The 21,450-nt window shown below is 40.4% G+C and overlaps 1 protein-coding gene across 1 annotated transcript in view; it reads left to right on the plus strand.

The window, feature by feature from the left end:
* The window catches only part of LOC311081699 (protein NLRC3-like), an 88,509-nt gene that overhangs the window by 38,218 nt on the left and 28,841 nt on the right, over window positions 1–21,450 (plus strand). Inside the window, exon 6 of the mRNA XM_084112327.1 lies at window positions 20,867–21,040. Coding sequence (XP_083968453.1) covers window positions 20,867–21,040 — 174 coding nt within the window. The remainder of the gene's footprint in view (window positions 1–20,866; window positions 21,041–21,450) is intronic.

The raw sequence follows: 21,450 nt of genomic DNA on the forward strand, positions 1-21,450 counted from the left end.
GAGAGGTGTGAATGTGTGCAGGGGGAGACTGAGACTGAATGGGGCTCGTTTGCACCACAAAACAATAAAGACAATATACTGGATAGATGGTTAGAAGATGACAATAAACATCAGTAGCATTTTAGCGTCAAATCAAAATAAAGTCACATGACATGGTCTTGAAAAACATTTCACTAAATACAGAGTTTTGGACTTATTATCTTAAGATTTTAAACATAAAATGTTTAGACATGTGGCATTAGCTGTAGTGCATTTCTAGATTGCTCCAGTGCCAACTTCAATTTTTTTTTCATGAGGATGTTTCATAAAAAATAATTTCTAATAACTTTACAAAACTTTGAAGCTATTTATAACAATTTTTGTCATTATGACAATAATTAATTCTACATTTACAATAAACTGCCAGGTGTCAGCTTTCAAATGAGATCATACTTGTGCTTTTAGTACAAAGGGTTCATGAACTGTATCTGTTTCAGTTTGGGTATGTCATTTCTTGGGATTTTTCAAAAGTGGGGTTGCAGCTTAACAGGTTAAGTTATATTTAGCAGTATAGACAACAAGGAATGATAGTAAATAATGAATCAAAACAGAAAAATATGCGAAGCTTACAGACGCAAACCAACGCAGAAGCAAGAGCAATGAGGCAGACAAGAGCAATTGAAGAGCCCAAGAGACAAAACATTTGCAGGAATGTGATATTTTTCCATATTTATACAGACATATGACACACATGGACTACATAAGTTTAAGAAAAATATTGTTTGGGGTGAGGGGAAGGGAATGGACTGTATGAAGATTGAATTTTCAAAATGGCTTTATTCAGTTACTAAAATTGTAAAATGCTTCTATTTCATATAAATATAAATTCTGACTGTAAGGAACAAGGTTAGAACTAGGATGTGAGGGCTGAATGTAGAAGGCTAATGATAAAGTTATTCCAAAACTGTAACACCAGTTGTTCCAAGGGGTCAATAGAAAAAGCCAAGAGGGTGAGTGTTTCCCAAAAAGGTCAATTAAAAACATCTAAAAATGTCAAAGAGAAAATATGAGTACAACAAAGGCAAATGTCAGAAAATTAAATAGAGCAAATAAATCCAAATAAAATCACGAGAGGCATTTACCAAAGACTGGAGAGGTTGTTCTCAACATATCAAACACGAAGCAAAAAACAGAGGAACAGAGCAACTTAATTACACTCAAAGGAAAGAACAAAAACACATGATACGATGTTGGGAAACTGAAATGAAACACAATGAGGGCCTCTAGTGCCCAAAACTAGTCAATAAACCTAACACTGACGCACTGTATTTATTTACAAATTAAAGACATTGAAACTTCGATGAACAGCGTGGATGAAAGGCTCGACATTTTAGAGCGCAAATGTCAGTCACTGGAAAGGGATAACGAGGAGTTAAAGAGTAAGACGGATGATCTTGAAAACCACTCGCGGCAGAACAATCTGTCACCGCTAGGGCCGAGGACAACCACCACTCCGGAGGAGCTACACCAAGAACACCAAAAGTAAGACAACGACGTGATGTAAAAGCTTGATTCTTTTTATTGAATATAAAAACACTTTAAAGGAATGTCACTGCCACAGAACTCTTCGTAAGGGCCACTCGCCGGAACGGGGCTTCAGTGGAGGAAAGCTCAGGACAGCCGCCAGTTGATCGCCTCCTTGCACGGAGCAATACAGGGGGAAGGGGAAGGGACAAGGGACGGATGCCTTCGGTTAAGCAACAGCGGTGACTGGGTAACTCTGCTCACCGGACCACAATAGAAGGGAGGGAGGAAGGGGCGAGGGACGGATTGGTCCAGGGGCCAGGGCCTTCAGATGGCAGACAGCAGACCAACGTAAGTAGTGGGCAGGACACAGGAGACTACAGGTAAGGATCGGCGGACGGTAGGTTTTCTCTTCTCACAGGACAGCATCAGATAACTGAGTGTCACCTCTCTTTCACAGGACAACAGGGATTGGATGGAGGACCAGGACCTTTTGGTGGGGAGCAATGAGCAGTATATGGTAGGCAGAAGGCAGTAACCATCAGAGGGTATGCAGTAGTCAGCAGTAGGTGGCAGGCAGGGCACAAGGGACTACAGGTGGGTGGCAGCAGACAGTGGGCTTTCTCTTTTCACAGGACAGCATCAGATACTGAGTGTCACCTTTCTTTCACAGGCCAACGGCAGTTGGGGTGCAGCGACGGATAATAGGATCCCTCACAGGGCAACGATGGCAGAGTGCAGTGGCAGATAACAGGTTCTCTATGTTCACAGAACAACAGTGGTGAGTACAGAATCCAGCAGGTAACAACTGAATCTTCTTACCACAGGACAGCGATGGCAGAATGCAGTGGCGGATAGCAGTTTCTCTATGTTCACAGAACAGCAATAGTGAGTACAGAATCCAGCAGTTAACAACTGAGTCTTCTTACCACGGGACAGCGATGGCAAAATGCAGTGGCGGATAGCAGTTTCTCTATGTTCACAGAACAGCAATAGTGAGTACAGAATCCAGCAGTTAACAACTGAGTCTTCTTACCACGGGACAGCGATGGCAAAATGCAGTGGCGGATAGCAGTTTCTCTATGTTCACAGAACAACAGTAGTGAGTACAGAATCCAACAGTTAACAACTGAGTCTTCTTACCACAGAACAGCGATGGCAGCATGCAACGGCGGATAGCAGTTTCTCTATGTTCACAGAACAGCAATAGTGAGTACAGAATCCAGCAGTTAACAACTGAGTCTTCTTACCACAGAACAGCGATGGCAGCATGCAGCGGCGGATAGCAGTTTCTCTATGTTCACAGAACAACAATAGTGAGTACAGAATCCAGCAGTTAACAACTGAGTCTTCTTACCATGGGACAGCGATGGCAAAATGCAGTGGCGAAGAGCAGTTTCTCTATGTTCACAGAACAACAGTAGTGAGTACAGAATCCAACAGTTAACAACTGAGTCTTTTTTCCACAGAACAGCGATGGCAGCATGCAGCGGCGGATAGCAGTTTCTCTATGTTCTCTTTAATTCTTGGTACTCCACCAGACTAGACGGTCTCCGACCAAGCTTTGCAGAGTGCTGGTAACATTAAACTTTCAAATACTCGTGCATGTATCGAACCACTTTAAATCTTCACACGTGCTCACTTCAATCGTCAGACACTGCAATGACACACCGCTTAACAGTGACAAGGGTACCTTCACTTCCGCTCATCGGGCCGGCAGATCCACTATGATGATACTTTCAAAGGGAGACACCAAGTTCGATCAACATTCAGAGCACACTCGTGTCTTCAAACTGCCGCCTCTGCCTCTCGTCTTTCTCGTAACCTCGACTTTGATCAAGACCGCTCTGCTTGCCTGCGCACTCGTCTCTTCAAAACTGCCGCTTCTCTCTTTTCAAACCGCCACGCACTGACGCTCACTCGTTCCCAACACACGCTCAAATAGCCACTTGATTATCCACTGCAGCTGTTGCTCATCAATATGGGCGGCCATGACAGGTCACCGGAACCGGCCTGGTGTTACACCGGAACTGTTTTCCCAAGGGAACTCGTTCCGTTTGTTATAGTTCCTATTCGTCACTCTGTGACAAATCTCTGTATATTAGGTATCCCCGAGAATGTTGAAATATCCAAGCCCTCTCACCAGGGTGGGAATTATACCGCGGCCATGGCCGCCGTTGCCCTACACTTTGGCCTTCATGCCCCGTGAAAAAAAAATCATCGTACGGCCACAGTGGCCTGTGTGCCCTGGCCCTGTCCAAGTTCCACCCAAGTAGTCTCTGAACTTCAATTAGTTTGTGGATTCGCGCAGCTGCAGTGTCATAATCACATCGATGATCTCACGCATCAAAACAGCAGTGCAAGAAGCATGTAACGTCAGCACCAACAGAAGAACGACACTCTGTTGTCGACACTGGTGCATAGATATATACACTAGATTTCGCCTTGGCTACGGCATTCGTTCATGAACTGCCGTAGCCAAGGTGAAATCTATATGTCTATCTATGCACCAGTCTGCGCACACGTCACACAGCAGGAAGCGCGGGCGCCCTCAGATCACTTGGACGTCGCTGTGTTACAAGAGGTAAAAACGATATAAATACTGTTCGTTTTCTCACACAAACCGCTCGTTTCGTGTCTTAGGCCATCAATGTGTACTTACGATGGGGAATTGTTTAATTTGGACGATGGGGAATTGTTTTAATTTGGACTCTGTGGATGCTCTTTGAGACCGTGACCATAGACCTGCATTATATGACTGACAGACAAGAACGGTTTGACCTAAAAATATCAAAATCTATTTGCTAGTAGATAAGTGCCCTTTTCAGAAAAGGGCCCTATGCAAGGTTCCAGAGGTAACGTTAACGGCGTCGGCGCACTGAAGCGTTTTTTTTTTTAATAGTTCAAAGTTACTATAAGATTTAATGTTATTACCTTGACAAACTATAACTTACATCATTAAAAAGATATACGATTCACGTTTCAGTATTTGACCACTATTGTATTCTGAGAAATTTATATTGACAGTTATGTCTTAATTTGTGTCAGGAGTTATGAAATGCAAAAATGAGTCGATACCTTTAATATGAATTATGAGCGTCAGACGCTCCCATTCATAAAAAACTCCTGTGCTGTCGTCAGGAAAGCGATTCACAAAACAACGTCCCTCAAGGCTTTTAGCTCAAAAGTGTGCAGATTTGGAGAAATATTGATATATTCTCAGTTTACATCAGATTTCTATTGACAGGAATAATATTTTATTGAATTTATAGCCAAATGCGTCGATGTAATCATTATGAGCGCTGTATACTGATGTGCTGTGTTTTCAATTCATACCAGCAGCCTGAGGGCGCTCTACTGAACATTATAGTCCATATTTGAAACACATGAAGAAGAGCGTTCGACACATAGGGTTCGACAATGCAGGAAATTATTAATTTATTGGCATTTGTGTTGTTTCTGAATGCTTTTATTGGCATTTGTGTTGTTTCTGAATGCTTTTATTGGCATTTGTGGTGTTTCTGAATGCTTTTATTGGCATTTATGTTGTTTCTATTGTTGTGTGAGGGTGTATACCTTCTGGATGTAATGGCGCTCTCTCTCTCTCTCATTAAAAAATGTTTTTTTTATTAAAAAAGTCATAATCCATGTCTTATTCCAAATTAGGATGTTATGCTATCAATCTGAATGGGAAAACCATCGAATTGTATGATGGCCTTTGTGCCCTGTCATATGGCCATGGCGCCCCTAAAAAAAAAAAAAAGGTGGAGGCCAAATGGCCTTGCCCCTAAAATTACATAATTCCCACCCTGCCTCTCACTTCATGATATCATTCTTCACAAAACTTTTCGGGGATAAACTACCTCAGACGCCGGAGATTGAGCGCGCACATCGGTCCATCGCACCCAAACCGGGATCCGGCGCACCACAGAGACCCGTGATCGTACGCTTTCTTTGCTTCCGAACCAGGGAAGAAATTTTACGTTTGTCACGCGAGCATGGAGAGTTGCACTATAAAGATTCCAAGATTTTGATCTTTCCAGACTTCTCTGCAGAACTCAAGAAACGGTGGGATCAGTTTAAATCTGAAGGCTGAACTACACGGAGCTGGTGTCAAATTTAGGATACTCCTTTCATTCAACAACGAATCGCAGTTTTGTGCACCGTTCCTTACCACCATGGTTAAACCCAAACAGTCAAGCGAGGTATAGCTGCTGTATTTGACGTAACAGCCTCTCTGACTGGCACCATTCCATCGTGCTTTTTATTTCCTAATGTTTGCTTTACACCACGTGTCTACAATGCTATAACAGCAAGAGGCTGTCTATATTGGATACATTGAAGCGACAGGACCATTAATTATTCCCTTTTGCGTTTTCTTTGTACTTTCACTTAATCTCAGAATCTCAGATATGTCAAAACAGAGGAAAGTCACACTATTCATGTTTTCGTCATTTATATTTTTGTTGTTTGAACAATTTCCTTATATTAGTGTAACCGCACTGGGTAGTACATTAACATTAGCTCAAATGATCTATAGGGAATTTTAATAATCAATCATGAATATGATTAATATATTGCATATTACAGTTACATTAAATTATCGAAGTTGAAAATAGATCGATTGTATATATGAATAATCAATCACAACGAATTATAATTCCTCATTCATATATCAATAGTCTTATTTCAGATCGATTCTCTGAGATAACCCTTAATGGAAATTAATGTAATTATCAAACAGTTGTTTGTCCAGCAAACGGCCGTAAGATTAACTTATCAACTTCTCAATAAAGTTATCACTTCTAAATGTTTATACATTTAAACTACTCAACGTAGTAAATAATAAAAGCTTTTTAGCTAGGATCAACATTTCATTGACTTCTTGATATGAGCATTTTAGACAGAAGCAATCAGGAATACATTGGATTTTAATACATGCAAAACTACAGATACATCGAACTACAATTCACACAGAGTAAATATGCGCATAACAATACAAACAGTAAAAACAATACAAGACAAAACGAATAACGAGAATGAGAGAGAGAGAGAGAGAGAGAGAGATCGGAAAATGAGAGAGATGAGAGAGAGAGAAAGTGAAAGCAAAATGTGCGATCAGAGATCTGTGATCAGTGCGATCTCTGCGATCAGTGTTGCTGAGGCAGGCGCGTGTATGGGCCTTTGTTCTCTCGTGTCTTCCGGGGCGAGCGCGGTCGCGGGAATTTAAAGGTTCACCGAATGTGAAGTTACCAAAGAAATTTTTCAGAGTTCATCTCCCTTGTGGAGGGAGAGGCGAATATGAAAATAAACTTAGTAAAGTAAAGAAAAGAAAAGAAAGGTCGGGAGTGACGCGGAGGTGCGCGTCCGGAGACGGTGGCCGAAGCCGAAGGTGGTGTTTCCCGAAGTTTGACCGGAGAGGAAGAGAAAATAACAGGAAAGTTCTGTAATCAATTACAGAGATATAAAACACGTCATCAGAAGATTATAGGAATACAAAGTTACATAAGATATGCATATTATAAGCATTTAAAGTTGGATTACACACGATAAACTTGTAAACGAAGTGAATATAACCTAGGAAACACACAGGAGTATATTAAAAATGACATGCTTATATTCTAAGTTTAATGTTCAAAGTTTGTGTATGTGTGTGTGTGTGTGTGTGTGTGTGTGTGTGTGTGTGATTTTTATGGTCGGCATCTGCTGCATCCCGTGTGCAACCACGTGAGGGGTTGGGGTAGGGCTGGGCGATATATTGATATAAAAAATATATCGATATATTTTTAAACGCGATATGGAATTAGACTATATCGCATATATTGATATAATTCAAATTTGCCCCGCGCCCCCGCCCCTCCTTTTCCACTTTGCGTGCGTGTTTAGAGCATGTTATGTTATGAGAGGCGAATCATGACTACTTCAGAAAACCCAGCACAATAGGAACTACCAGGCAGTGACATAAGTGTACGCTGAAATAAAGTCTTTCACCTCAGAAAAACAGACTTTTTTGTCCTGTCAGCCGTTATACTGTGCTCGGAGCGCACACTCTTCAATTGCACGCGCAAATGCGGCGGCGCACGCTGTTCGCTGTGTATCACCTCACTATCGCCAAACTACGAGCATGCAACGCCGTTACGTTGTAAATTACACGAAATAAAAGTAATGCAGGTATGATTTTCATTCTATTCACCAGGAGTAGTTTCCATGTTTCATTAACTGTTCTTGTTAGTATTGTGTATTCACCATGGTAACTGTCGTTTCCATATTAACCCCAAAATGCCACTTTATTTATTCTTTGTGTTATTTTTTATATTTTTTAAATGACTGTAGTGGCTCATACCAACATTGTATTAACAAAAACTAGTTTGGGACTATTTAATAGCTTTAGCATAGGCCTAATGTTTATTTATTAGTACTAGTCTTACTATAGTCATACAATTTATGTGTATGTTAAGTAAAGGGGGACAGTACTTGTGTGTGTGTGTGTGTTAAAACGTGTTATAATTTGCATATATATATATAGGCAAATTATAACACGTTTACACAAAATTTGTTTATATAGGCACTGAAATAGCTGGTTTCAATAAAACTACTTGTGACGTCATATTTGGCTTTGACTTTGACTGAACATTTGCTCTCACTTTGCGGAAAAAATATCGGGATATATATCGTATATCGATATTCAGCCTAAATATATCGGGATATGACTTTTGGTCCATATAGCCCAGCCCTAGGTTGGGGGTTTAATTTAAAAATGGCCCTCTCAGAGACAAAAGTAGTCCTGTGTTCAAATTCACTTATCAGCCTGAGGAGTTCTAAAAATTGATGAGGGAAGCAGTTAGTCCTAGACACTGAATGGAGCCAGTCTTTGTAATTTGCCTTCAGTTCACAAAGTCCAAAAGTTAGACACAGTAAGGGAATTGTTCAATCAATGCGTCGTAAAATGTTAACCAGCGGCCTGCTTGCAGACACTTATAGACATGGCACCAAGCCACATCATTTATAGCTTTCTGATTTTGAACATGTAGGTGCTCATATTTGTTTAAGCATGAGAAAAACAATCAGGATTCGCTAATTCAGAACATCTGGCCGGATACCCTGTCAGTGTGGTTACATTAGGTATTCCCGAAAATGTTGAAACGGCCAAGCCCTCTCACTTCATGACATCATTCTTCGCTGAACTTTCCGGGGATAAACCCTGATTGGTCATGTCATTAAAGGTCTACGTTGTATCAGTCTCTGTTGACTTTTTGCATTATGAAAATTTACAGACCATGAAACTTTGACTTTTTATTATTTACAATTTCATATGCGGTCTGTGAACTGTGGTTTGTTCACTATTTCTTAATATATGTACAATTTGTTATGGAGCTCTCTCCGGAAGTTCAGGAGAGAGAAAGTTTGTGTTGTGTGATAATGGTAATGTTCGTACTAATGTAGTACATGGTTTTTTTTTCTCTTTTTTTTTTTCTCTCCTTTTGCAATTTCTTTGTACTTTCACTTAATCTCAGAATCTCAGATATGTCAAGACAGAATAAAGTCACACTATTCATGTTTTCATAATTTATCTTTTTGTTGTTGTTGTAACTAATGTCCACTAGCTCACTCAGTGCTCAGTCAGGTGGTTCATGTGTTCATTTTACCAGTTGGAATGTCGAAGGTTTAAACAATGTAATCAAACGCAGAAAGATGATGTCACATTTAGAACATTTAAATACTCATATTGGGGTTTTTTTTTGCAAGAGACCCACTTAAAGATCATGCCAGATTTTGTAAGAAATGTATTGGACAAGTTTATCATTCTAAATTTGTCAGTAAATCTAGAGGGGTGCCAATTATTATCAACAAGTGTATTCCGTTTTCTCCTTCACAAACCTTAGTTGATTCCGGTGGTAGATATGTTATTGTTTCAGGCCTTCTTTATGGTTTAAACATGACTCTGGCTAATATATACGCACCAAACTTTTATTCAGAAAACATTCTCTCTACTCCCTGACCTAAACTCACACTATCTTATTATGGGAGGTGATTTTAATTGTTTTCTGAACCCTTCTCTAGACCGTTCATCCACTAAACCTGCCCAACCCTTTAAAACTGCAATTACACTTAAATCGTTTTTAACTACTTGTGGTCAAGCCGATGTATGGCGTTTTTCATATCCCACAGCACGACAATACTCATTTTTATCTCATGTCCACCTTAATTACTCTCGCAATGATTACTTTTTCTTAGACAAGAAATTGTTGTCTAAAGTGAGGGCCTGTTCATATGGCAGCATTCTTATATCTGACCATGCTCCACTTTCACTTTCTCTTCAGTTTCAGGATAAGATGTTTGGTTCTCGAAGTTGGAGATTTAATTCTTTACTGCTCTCTGAGAAAGAATTTTGTAATTCATTAAAAACCCAATTAGATATCTTTTTGGAGATAAATACCACCCCTGAGACCTCATCTTCCACAATTTGGGAATCTTTGAAAGCATATGCTCGGGGTCAAGTCATTTCATATTCAGACTGTGTAAATAGACAACGAAGGATGAAGCTAGAAGAATTATCTCTTGAAATTCTTCGGCTCGATTCGGCTTATGCAGCTTCTCAAGATCCTGAAATTTACAAAAAGAGACTCAAATTTCAATCTGATTTTAATGTTATCGACTCAATGTTATCAAAAAGTTATTGCTGAAGACTAAACATGCATTTTTTTGAGAATGGTGACAAGCCAAGTAAACTTCTTGCGCTTCAGTTAAAGGAAAAGTCAGCTAAACATTTTTTTAAAAACCTTTCCCCATACCTACAATAACAGACGCAACGAGTGAAGAGTTAGAATTACCATTTTCCACAGAGGAGATCTAGAAATCCAGAGTATGCAGAATGGCAAGACCCCTGGGCCCGATGGGTTCCCTGTGCAGAAAGATGTTTTCTCAAACACTTAAAACACCTTTCCTAAACATGTTATTAGCAGACATCCCAACCTGCAAAAGGTCATTTCAGGGAGGTATCCCGAAGAGACCCCTCCCCTCCCTATTTATGTAAACTGCTTTTTATTTATATTCCATTACAGCTTTAAACAGGTCTAAGGAGTTTGTTGTTTTCATGTATCCTTGGCAACTGGCCGGCCTGAATAATATGCACATGAAATTAAACTTGTTGAACTCACCTCAACATGTCTTTTACAATAATTTAACCTGCAATGCTGAAGTCACTGTTACAAACTGTACAGCGTGCAAGACTATCATTATGTTTTACTCTTATAAGACAGGGGTACTCTTTCGTGTAGTCTAGGGGTAAAATGTGTCTTATACTTTCATTTTTTGTGGCACTCTCCCTCTGCCATGGCACTCCTGTTTCTAGATACACTGAACTGATTAATCGGTTCAGTAGAAGAGATAAAAGCCCGCCCACACTGACAACTGATTGGTTGATTTACCGAAACAGGCCAATCAGATGCTCTCTATCTTACATGCACTGCTTGCCTGCTTCATGAGGCACACACACGCAAGGTCTCTCGCTCCCTCTCCCTCTCTGCTGTGCACGCGCTACACGGTTTTTGGAGCACAGTCTCTGTCTCCCATGCGTGCTCTTGCTCGCTCGCTCTAGATTCCAGGAGATTTTAACTCATTTGCGGGCATCATATCAATATGCGGGAGACTCCCGGAACTTCCGGGAGACTTGGGATGTCTGTATTAGACTCCATTAATAATGGCTGCCTGACTCCAACCCTTCGTCAGTCTTGTATTTCTTTGATTTTTAAAAAAGACAAAGACCCACACGATTGTGGTTTGTACAGGCCAATCAGTCTTTTGAACATAGATGTAAAGATACTGGGTAAAATGCTTGTAAAGCGTCTTGAGTTCATTTTACTGGCAATCATACACAACTACCAAACTGGTTTTATTCAAAACAGACTACGGTCTCATAATATAAGAAGGGCATTGAATATAATTTATTCCTCTAATTCTCACCCATCAGAGGCTCTTCTGGACGCAGAGAAAGGCTTTGATCGAGTGGAATGGGATTACCTTTTCTGTGTGCTACAGAATTTCAGTTTTGGCAACACGTTCATATCCTGGATAAAACTTTTATATTCCTCCCCAATATGTTCAGTATCTAATATTAGCGTAGACACCATCCTTCTTATGATGTAAGAAGCACATCAGGATTTATGGGAAGTGTTCACGGTTTCGGATGACCTAATCTATGCAGCCTAACATTGAATTATAGAAGTCTATAATTTGTTATGTGTATACTAGGCCAAAGATATGTGTTTTTAGTCTAGATTAGACTCCATTAATAATGGCTGCCTGCCTCCAACCCTTCATCAGTCTTGTATTTCTTTGATTTTGACAAATGCTTTTTGCATTGGTAATTGAACCCTTGGTAATTGCCATTCGTAGTGAGCAGGCCATACAGAGAATTTGGAGAGCTGGTGCTGTTCACAACATTTCTTTATACGGCGATGATGTGTTGCTCTATATCTCTGATCCGGATGTTTCTTTACCCAAAGTTTTGAGAATTATTAATTCCTTTAGCCTCTTCTCCTGTTATAAATTGAATATAAATAAAAGTGAGTTATATCCAATAAATTTTCCAATTTCTGATTTACCAACGGGTGCTTCAATGTTTAACCCTCTGGGATCTGAGGTGTCTTTGGGGCCCTTGAGATGTTTTGACATGCCCTGACATTTGTGCTTATTTCAGCTACTTACAACATACCATTGGCCAACATGTAATTTTTCTGTATTCACCACAAACTCTGCTACAATAATATGTGAGCAAAATGGATGTACATGTTTGCATTTTATAGAAAAAAAAAAATTATGCGTGGTTAGTACGTTTTGGAAAAAACATTGGCCATAAGGCCATTTAACACATACTGAATAGTTGTCCATAAGACTTTTGAATTACTATTCTTGTAGGCTAGAATGTTTTCTACAAAATGATGTGAAAATCATTCTGATCACTCTTTCACAAACAGCAATATAACGATTTTAATTTTGCATGTCAGTTTTTGTGTCAGCACTGCTGTATGTGTGGTCCATGAATATTAATGTGATTCACACCAGGGGTGTGACTAAAGACACTCCCCCAATGGCTAACATCAAGGTACTGTGAGGCAGCCTGAACAAAGAATGAGGAACTAAGAATGATTCACTGATGAATAAAATAAAAGAACAGCATTTATTCAAAATAGAAATCTTTCCCAACAATGGAGAACAAAGAAAGAAAAAGAGACCAAACTTTTTTCTTTTTTTTTATAAAAATTTTATTCAAAGAATCCTGAAAAAAACTATCACAGGTTATACAAAAATATATTAAACAGCACAACGGTTTCCAACATTGATTTAAAAAAAATAATCATCATATCAGAATGATTTCTGAAGGCTGATGGTTAGTGGAAGGTGGTCAGCAGAGCACACACATCTGAACACAGTCACACATTTTTATGCCACTCTTGAAAACAGTTCCTGTTCAACTGAAGACATAAGTGAACATTGCATGCCTGGCATTTCCATGGTGTTAATTGTTTTTTATCACGCACTGTTGTGCACTGCACACAATTGCGGCGACCAACTGTGGCAACATCCCTGTCATCTGATGTCAGCTCAGCTCCTGGAACCGGTACATGGTCACTATTGGTCCGTTTTGGTGCCGTTTTCTGTGACACACCACAGAGCTCTGTTATAAGTTGCTCCATAAACTCTTTATGGGACAAGTTACCATGTAGCTCTTTGTGCACAATGAAAGAGTTGGTGGAAGCAATGTCCAAGAAGTGCAGAAAGATCTTTCTGTACCACTTCATGGTTTTGTGCTGTGCAGTGTAGTACTGTAACAGCTGATCAGACAGGTCAACACCCCCCATGTGTTTGTAGTATGCAGTCACAGGTGCAGGACATGGAAATGTCTTTGTCCTCCATGTATCTTGTGTTTTCACCCTCCTCTGCGCAGTGTCTCCTGTATAAGCAGGATGGATGGTAGAACAGACAGATACCTCTCGTGTGTCCATCCACTTCACAAATACAAGAGGTCCATCCCGAATCCACCTGATGGATCCCCAGGCAGATTTTTTAGAGATTGAATTAGCTGCATTCCGAGGGCAGTCCTTCCTGTTGTCCCTGCAAGTCCCACATGCACCAAACTTCATTGCAAACAAGTCTTTGAGGAGCTTTGGACTTGTATAAAAATTGTCCATGTACACATGGTACCCAGAACCCCAAAATGTGAGGTCTAAAAGAGATGTTACAGCATCATATGACAGTCCATGTCCTGTGGGAAAGTTGTTCTTTCCTGTGTACACAGAAAAGTCCACAGTGTATTGTTACGACCATCTAGGGGTCTGTGTCGTAACTAAAAAAAAGAGTGAAATGAGTCTCACTACCAGAGAGATTAGGAAAACGTATTTACTTTTATTTACGGGCAAAAGGAAACAAATTCCAACTTCAGAGGATGACAAGGCCAAAATAATAAACAAAATCACCTTCGTGTTAGATAAACTAAATTCCTAAACCAAAGAAAAGAAAATGAAATACACAATCCTTCCCTAACTCCCTAAATAAAAAACAGAGTGCAAAATATGTACATCAAAAGAAATGGCGTCAAACCTCCTACAACCCTTAATACGTTGACAGTACAAATCACCAAATATTTACATAAGGTAATTTAGACAATACAGATTCATATCAATAGCAGGACATAGCATTAAACGAACTCTTTCTCTCTGGCAAGATACTCAATCCTACGAAGAGCGAATTAAAAGGCAGCGACGCAAGCACGCGGTGGCACAAAGGGCATCTGGAAGGTGTTTGGGGTGGTCCTTTTATTCTGGCTGGTTGTGGAGACGAACCAATCGCCGCGTCCGGTGAATTATCTGGAGGAACACCCATCTGAAAAGCAAGCAAATACCCAGAAGGGACACCAGAGGGCAGAATAACACACAAACTCCTAACAGTATCCATTCAATGAGTCTGCAAGAACAAACAACTTGAAACCCCACCTGGTTGGCTTGGCTTTCATGTACTGCGTCATACCTGTTTGTGCTTTGCATGCCACCAAGATAAAAGGAGTGCATTGTCTACGATATACAGGCTGATTTCCTCCATCTCCACTTCCTCTCTCTCTTCTATTAGACAATCGTGGGAGTCGGATATATGCCTCACATTTGATGATGAGACTTGGAACCAGATCCTGTCCCGTGTTCATAACTCTTCTATTTGTGCTCGTCACATTTTATCCAATTAAAATGTATTTATTGTATTAACTGGACAAAAGTGAGTGTGGCAAAAATTAAGCCTGGTGTTGATCCTCTCTGTCATTGTTGCCATCAGGCCCCTACTGATTTATTACATATTTGGGTTATGTTTTGTCACGGACACACACGGGAAACAGGAAGATCCAGTAGCAGTATGTTTATTTAAGTGTAATCCAAAATCGTAGGGTCAAAATCCAAATAAGCAGTCCAAAACAATAAACAAAACTAGAACAAACCAGGAAACAGACATCAGAAGTGTAGTGACAAACCATAAGGACTCTGTGACAAACACTAACCAGAAAGGGTATAAATACACAGAAACTAACAAAGTAATAGGGAACAGCTGCGTGCAATGATGAGTGATGAGAACAGATAAGGATCGTGGGAAATGCAGTTCCAGAAGTAATGGTGACAGCATACCTGCCAACCTTGAAGAAATTTTATGAGTACTACAACCCCCGACCCCCCCCCCCACGAGAACCTGACAGCCCACACCTGTGAGAAACCTATGAGATACCTAACACTATAATACATTTTATACACATAATATACTTTCACCAATTAAGATTTATTAGTTACTCCATAACCATATACAAGTAGACCATAAATGTTTTTCAATTACTGCAATCACTCCGAACATTTTGTACAGGAGGCATAGCCCATGGAAACTTCTTCCACCTGAAAATCTTGTCAGAAATAAAAGTAAACTGAGGACATTCTTTGTAAATAAATAAATCAAAACATTAAATAAATGTGCAAAACTAGCAGTTATCAATATCAAAATCAGATTACTAAAAACAAACAACAAAAACTATAATTTTCCATGCATAGTTTAAACTTTTGCATCATTTAACTTGTTAAAGGTTGCAGATTTGGCTTTTTTAAGTAGTGCGTCAGTGAAAGTCTCTTTGTAACAAATGCTGCCTTTGGAGGCAATCATGACTTTTCTTGTCACCAGAGAACTAAGCATCTCTGTGCTCAAGCTAGCACGACATTGTGTTTTGTTTTTAGTGACCAAGCTGAAAATCCTTTCACAGTCTGCATTGCTGTGAAAAATCACACACACCCCAAGCATAACTGTGGAGAGGTTTGCAAAAAGTTTCTTCCCTCCTGATTCCATCACACCTAATTCTCTCCAAGCTTCATCAGCCCGTTTGGTAAGAAAACCATCATTCAAGGTGGAGGACTGAAAGAGCCGAAACTCCTCCTCCACTTCATCCACTGTAACACCATTTCCCAAGAAGCAGGGGAACCTGTCTATGAAGTATGTCAGTGAGGAGAATTTAGCTGTTTGTCGTCTGCTTATATCAGCTACGGCAGCATGACGCAGCAATTCGTCCCCATAGGGGAATTTAGAGAGCATGTACTCAACAGCTGCAGTGAAATATTTCCTTACATCCCTGAAGAAAGCTCCAAGAGGTAAGTTAGCTTGACTTTTGATGAATGTCTTTGTGTCATGTCCAATTGACAGCTCATCATCAGGTAGCTGGTGTTCACTGGATTTGTACAGAGTGGGTTGGCATCCTCTCTTTACTTCTTCCATCATTTCCACAACACAGTCAGGTTTACAGAATGCCAAAAGCATTTTTTGCAACTGTAGCTCCAATATCTGCAGCAATATGGGCACACATGGCTCTTCTTTCTGCAGGTTCTGATTTGCAGTTTCAAATAAAGGTATAGCTCTCTTTAAAAAAAGAGCATACAGCTTGGACTGTGGGTCAGTCAAGAAAGCATACAACTTCTGTGGTTTTGTGACCTCTGTTTTTTCTATCTCCTTTTCCTTTTCTTCTGTTTTCTTTTTGGACAGATCCCTCTGTTTTTTGCCCATTTCTTTTTGTTTAAAAACAAATTGGTTTAAGTCAAACCCCTTAGGTGGTTGAGCTGACTGCTGTGGAGTGCTTGGTCCTGCCGGCAGCTGCTTGGTTGTAGGTCCTGTCTGCTGCCGTGGAGGGCTTGGTCCTGCCGGCAGCTGTTTGGTTGTAGGTCCTGTCTGCTGCCGTGGAGGGCTTGGTCCTGCCGGCAGCTGCTTGGTTGTAGGTCCTGTCTGCTGCCGTGGAGTGCTTGGTCCTGCCGGCAGCTGTTTGGTTGTAGGTCCTGTCTGCTGCCGTGGAGTGCTTGGTCCTGCCGGCAGCTGTTTGGTTGTAGGTCCTGTCTGCTGCCGTGGAGTGCTTGGTCCTGCCGGCAGCTGTTTGGTTGTAGGTCCTGTCTGCTGCCGTTGTTGCTGTGAAGAGCTTGGTCCGGTCTTGGACTTTCTCTGGTGGACTTTGGTCTTCAAAAAGCTGGAGGCCAAAGTCTTTGAGATGGCAAGCTTACCTGAGGTAGGTGTGAGAGTTGAGGGCTTAGAGGCAGCTGGGCTCTTCAGAGAGGGATGAGCTGAGGATGTGAGACGTTTAGCTGCCTTCTTCCCTGCTGCCTCTTCAGCAAAAAACAGAGTCAGAGGTTCCCACTGCTGGAGGAGTCGATTGACACATTTGCCAAGAGCCAGCCATCTGGTCGAGGATAATTTCAAAATCTTCCTGACATCAGTGTCGCACAGCATTTGTAGGTCACGCAGCAAAGCTTTCCTCTTGCTACTCTTGTCAAGGTAGTAGTAGATCAAGATGAGCATGTCTTCAATGTCAATACATAGACTTCTTGAAGCTTTTTCCGCAGCTAAATGCATTAGGTGGCATGCACAGCCGACCATGTAAATGTGGGGATTCTGTGACTTAATGAATGCTGCGACACCTTTTCTTATCCCCCTGCATGACAGAGGCGTTGTCAGCAGAAAAGCTTACACAATTGCCCCATGGTATTTACCTTTTGTTTAGTTCCTGGTCAATGAGATTGTATATCCCTTTGCCAGTAGACTCTCTACACTCAACAATTTTCAGGAGTACTACAACTATTTTTCCAACACTGGGATCATAGACACGGACAACCAAAGGATAAAGCTTGACATCATCCATGTCTGTGCTACCATCGGTTGCAATGCTGAATGGGGAACGGCACATAAGGTCACTGATGGCCTGTTCATCATTTGAGGAAAGTGTGTTCAATATAGCTGCTGTCTTGGTTCGGGCACAGCCGTACTGCTGGGCAATTTGACTGGAAAACATCTTCTTAAATAATGGTCCAGCATGGTCAGCTATAGACACTGGCACATTGTGCTCGGCAATAAAGTTGGAGAAAAGTGTTTCTGCCCTGATGGTCCGTAGATCTTGATCTCCAAAAAACTTTGTGGTGATCTTAGGGACTGAGGCAATGGCACTTTCCAATTTCTTGTGTTTTGTTCCTTCCACATGGCGTCTGCAATCTGAAAATAGAGGGGGAATTATATTCCTGCATGTTGTTACAAATACTATGAATTACGTCACACACACACACACACACACACACACACACACACACACACGCACACACACAATTCATTGAAAGGATACTAGGAATTTACATTAAAATACATTGTTTGGCTCATCACTAGTACCTTCTAGATTACAATAAATTATTATTACTGTGTAGAGGAATGGCATGGATGAATGGCTTTACATGTATTGAAACTACACAAATGTTGTCTTATATCCTGTCCAATATTTTGTGCCCATATTTTTGTTAGTCTAACCAATAGGAGGTGGAGTGAGCTAATAAATAGGCCTAAGTAGTAATGTGTTAAAGATGAGAGTCAGACCAGGTTACAAGTAGCCTTCTGAATTACACTGCGCAAACCAAAAGTAATACTACCCACTGGAGGAAGAAGGGTTGGTTCTCCACAAAACATAAAATATTAAAATTATTTTATTTTTAGTGTTCGCATTTATGAGGAAAAAACAATGTTAGGGGCGTGACAGTTCTCCGTTACGGACATGGCCGCTCTGAAAAGCGGCACTAGTAACTGCTTTAAAACTTTCACAAAGACCTCAAACAGAAAGCACAAAGCCTTTCTTTAAAATGAATTTCGTTTTGTATAAATTTTATCTTAATTTTAATCAATGTTTCATCGAGCAATTGTCTGGATTCAATAAATAAAGAAGTAAATATAGAAGACGAGATAATCACGACACAGAGGCGCCGGCGTGAACTAGAGCTCGCCTCATAAATTAACCGAAATTCAGCGCCTACTTGACTCACAGACCTGTCTACTTTTAAACAGAACAATTCAAAACGAAAGAAAACAGACTGCTCTCTGCTAATGTTATCTGTATGAAATGTGCATTTCTCTCTGGCGCGTTCACTACTGCGAAGATCGCGAGACAGCATCATCAACATCATCTTTGCAGTCGACACGACAATGATACAGGAAACACTTGTTTATTAATAAACAATTAAAATTTCTCCTTTCTATATTTGACATTATTTATAATCATTACTTTTCCCGGTTCTTTGCGACAGCTTTTACATGTTAGCCTAAGTTACATGAACGCGTGAACTGAACTGAGCTCGTCACAGCTGGACTGCCTGTTATGATGTCAAGGTCATTTTTAATGTTCATAAATTCAATTAGGCTAAAAATAGCCCAACTGTTACCATTATCTTACGTTAATCAGCACCTGGCCTATCTAAAACCTTCTAGATTTCTAGCCATTCCACCACTTTTCTATTCTAACTGCCAAATAATTTCCCCAACTAATGAGAAGGATGGCGGGTTTGATAAGCTATCGTTAGTCTATTGACACTATTAACGTTTATTACTCAAAGTCATCATCCTTTTATTTTTAATATAATTATGTTTTGGGATAGGGAGCATTTGTGTGTGAGACTGTGTTCGTTAACTTACCTGTTGCCCCTTGGTGACTGATGTCGACGTCCGTCTTGCAGACGGTGCAGAACGCATGATGAGGTAGCCTGGACATCTGGAGGCAAGGCCATCTCTCACGATAGCGGTCTAAAAATCTTTGTGTTTTCCGAACCTTTTTTTGTGGCGGTTCAGCCATGGCATGAAAGCCTAGGTATCTTATCCATATAGATCTTATCCGGCTAGTCTGGCAGCTGGCTTGCTTGAGGCACTGAATTGAATTGAGCGCGAAGCATATGGATAGGAGGGGCATGGGCGGCGGCCCGGCGGGTTAACATGCAGCGCTCTGATTGGCCGTAAGCTTTTCACTCCACTTAAACGCTGTGGCTCAGTGGCAGAATCAGCGTCATAGATTGCATAGAAACTGAAATCGGCGAAATGCGAGAAGCAACAAAATGCGTACCTAGAGAGCAGCGAATCGTACAAGCGTACGTATGGGTCAAAATGCGTGCCGAGTACGAAAAATGCGTACATGTTGGCAGGTATGTGACAGTATGGGGAAGAGACCTCTAGTGGACACCCGGGGAAACACAAACCAGACACTGTGACATGTTTGGGTTTACATGTTTGGGTTATGTCCATCCTTAACTTCTTTTTGGCTATCAATCTTTAATTGTTTTTCTTTAGTGACAAAGAGACAGATTGAGCCTTGTCCTTTGGTTGCACTTTTTGGACTTTCTTCAAATGTCACTGGCTTGTCTGGAAATTCTGCAAAGGCTTTTGCCTTCTCAACATTATTAGCTAGACGGCGCATTCTTCTGCTATGGAAACAAAATATCCCTCTATCTTTTGATGACTGGCTGAGAGATGTTATGAGCTGCATATATTTTTCACTATTATCCTGTATATGTATCCTGGTATTATTCTAAAAGTTCAATAAACAGATTTAATAAAAAATGTTTTTAAGATGTTTAAGGGAAATTAAGAATTTATTAGCAACTATAATTCATTGTAAATTAATGCATTTGAAATACTTGCAAATAATAATTTATTTTGAAATATGCACACATTCACTGTTATTTTTATAAGTGTTAATGTTTCTTGTCTAAATGTAAATGATATATTTTCAATTCAAAACAATATAATTTTCTTTATCTTGAGAATCTTAGATTCTTTTGGGAAACGCAGCCAAGTCAAGTCAAGTAAATTTGTATAGCGCTTTTCACAATACAGATTGTATCAAAGCAGCTTCACAGTATTAAATTAAAATAATACAACAAGGTTTGTTTCTAGTGGAATTTATTGATTGATAAAATCTAATTAATATTCCCAAAATATCAGTCAAGATCAGTGTGTGATAGTAACGTCTGATTGCCAAACTGACTGTTGCTGTATGTCTTTGTAGATTGTCTGGCTGTATGGTGACAGAGGAAGGCTGTGGTTATGTGTCTTCAGCGCTGAGTTCAAACCCCTCACACCTGAGAGAGCTGGATCTGAGCTACAATCACCCAGGAGATTCAGGAGTCAAGCTGCTCACTGATAAACTGGAGGATCCAAACTACAGACTGGATAAACTCAAGTATGTAGAGCATGAAGAGTTGATTAAACAACTCCAAAAACAGCAGACTTTTCCCTCCACAGACGCACGTCAGTAAACTAGGAAATGTATTTGCGCTCCCGGGGGCGGTTCAGCACAAAGAGGAGGCGTGTTCCGGCGCAAACGTTCCCTGGTGCTATTTTGCAGGTTTAGAAAACAATTCTGCCACTGACCAGGAAAAACCTAGTCTAAAGTCAGTGGCGCGTTGTGCATGTTATTCATATGCTATTTTAAGGGTGCATTAAGGCTTGGCCATAATCAATGTAGCGTGTGCACAACGCGCATGCACTTTGCTTCTCTCATCTACACACAGACGCAGCAGTTCTCATTTTTAGAAAACCATACATTATTACAAGGAACATTATTATTTAACACACGAAGGAAATCATTGT

The sequence above is a fragment of the Abramis brama genome (genome assembly GCF_963993115.1).
Source record: "Abramis brama genome assembly, chromosome: 4".
Lineage (NCBI taxonomy): Eukaryota > Metazoa > Chordata > Actinopteri > Cypriniformes > Leuciscidae > Abramis > Abramis brama.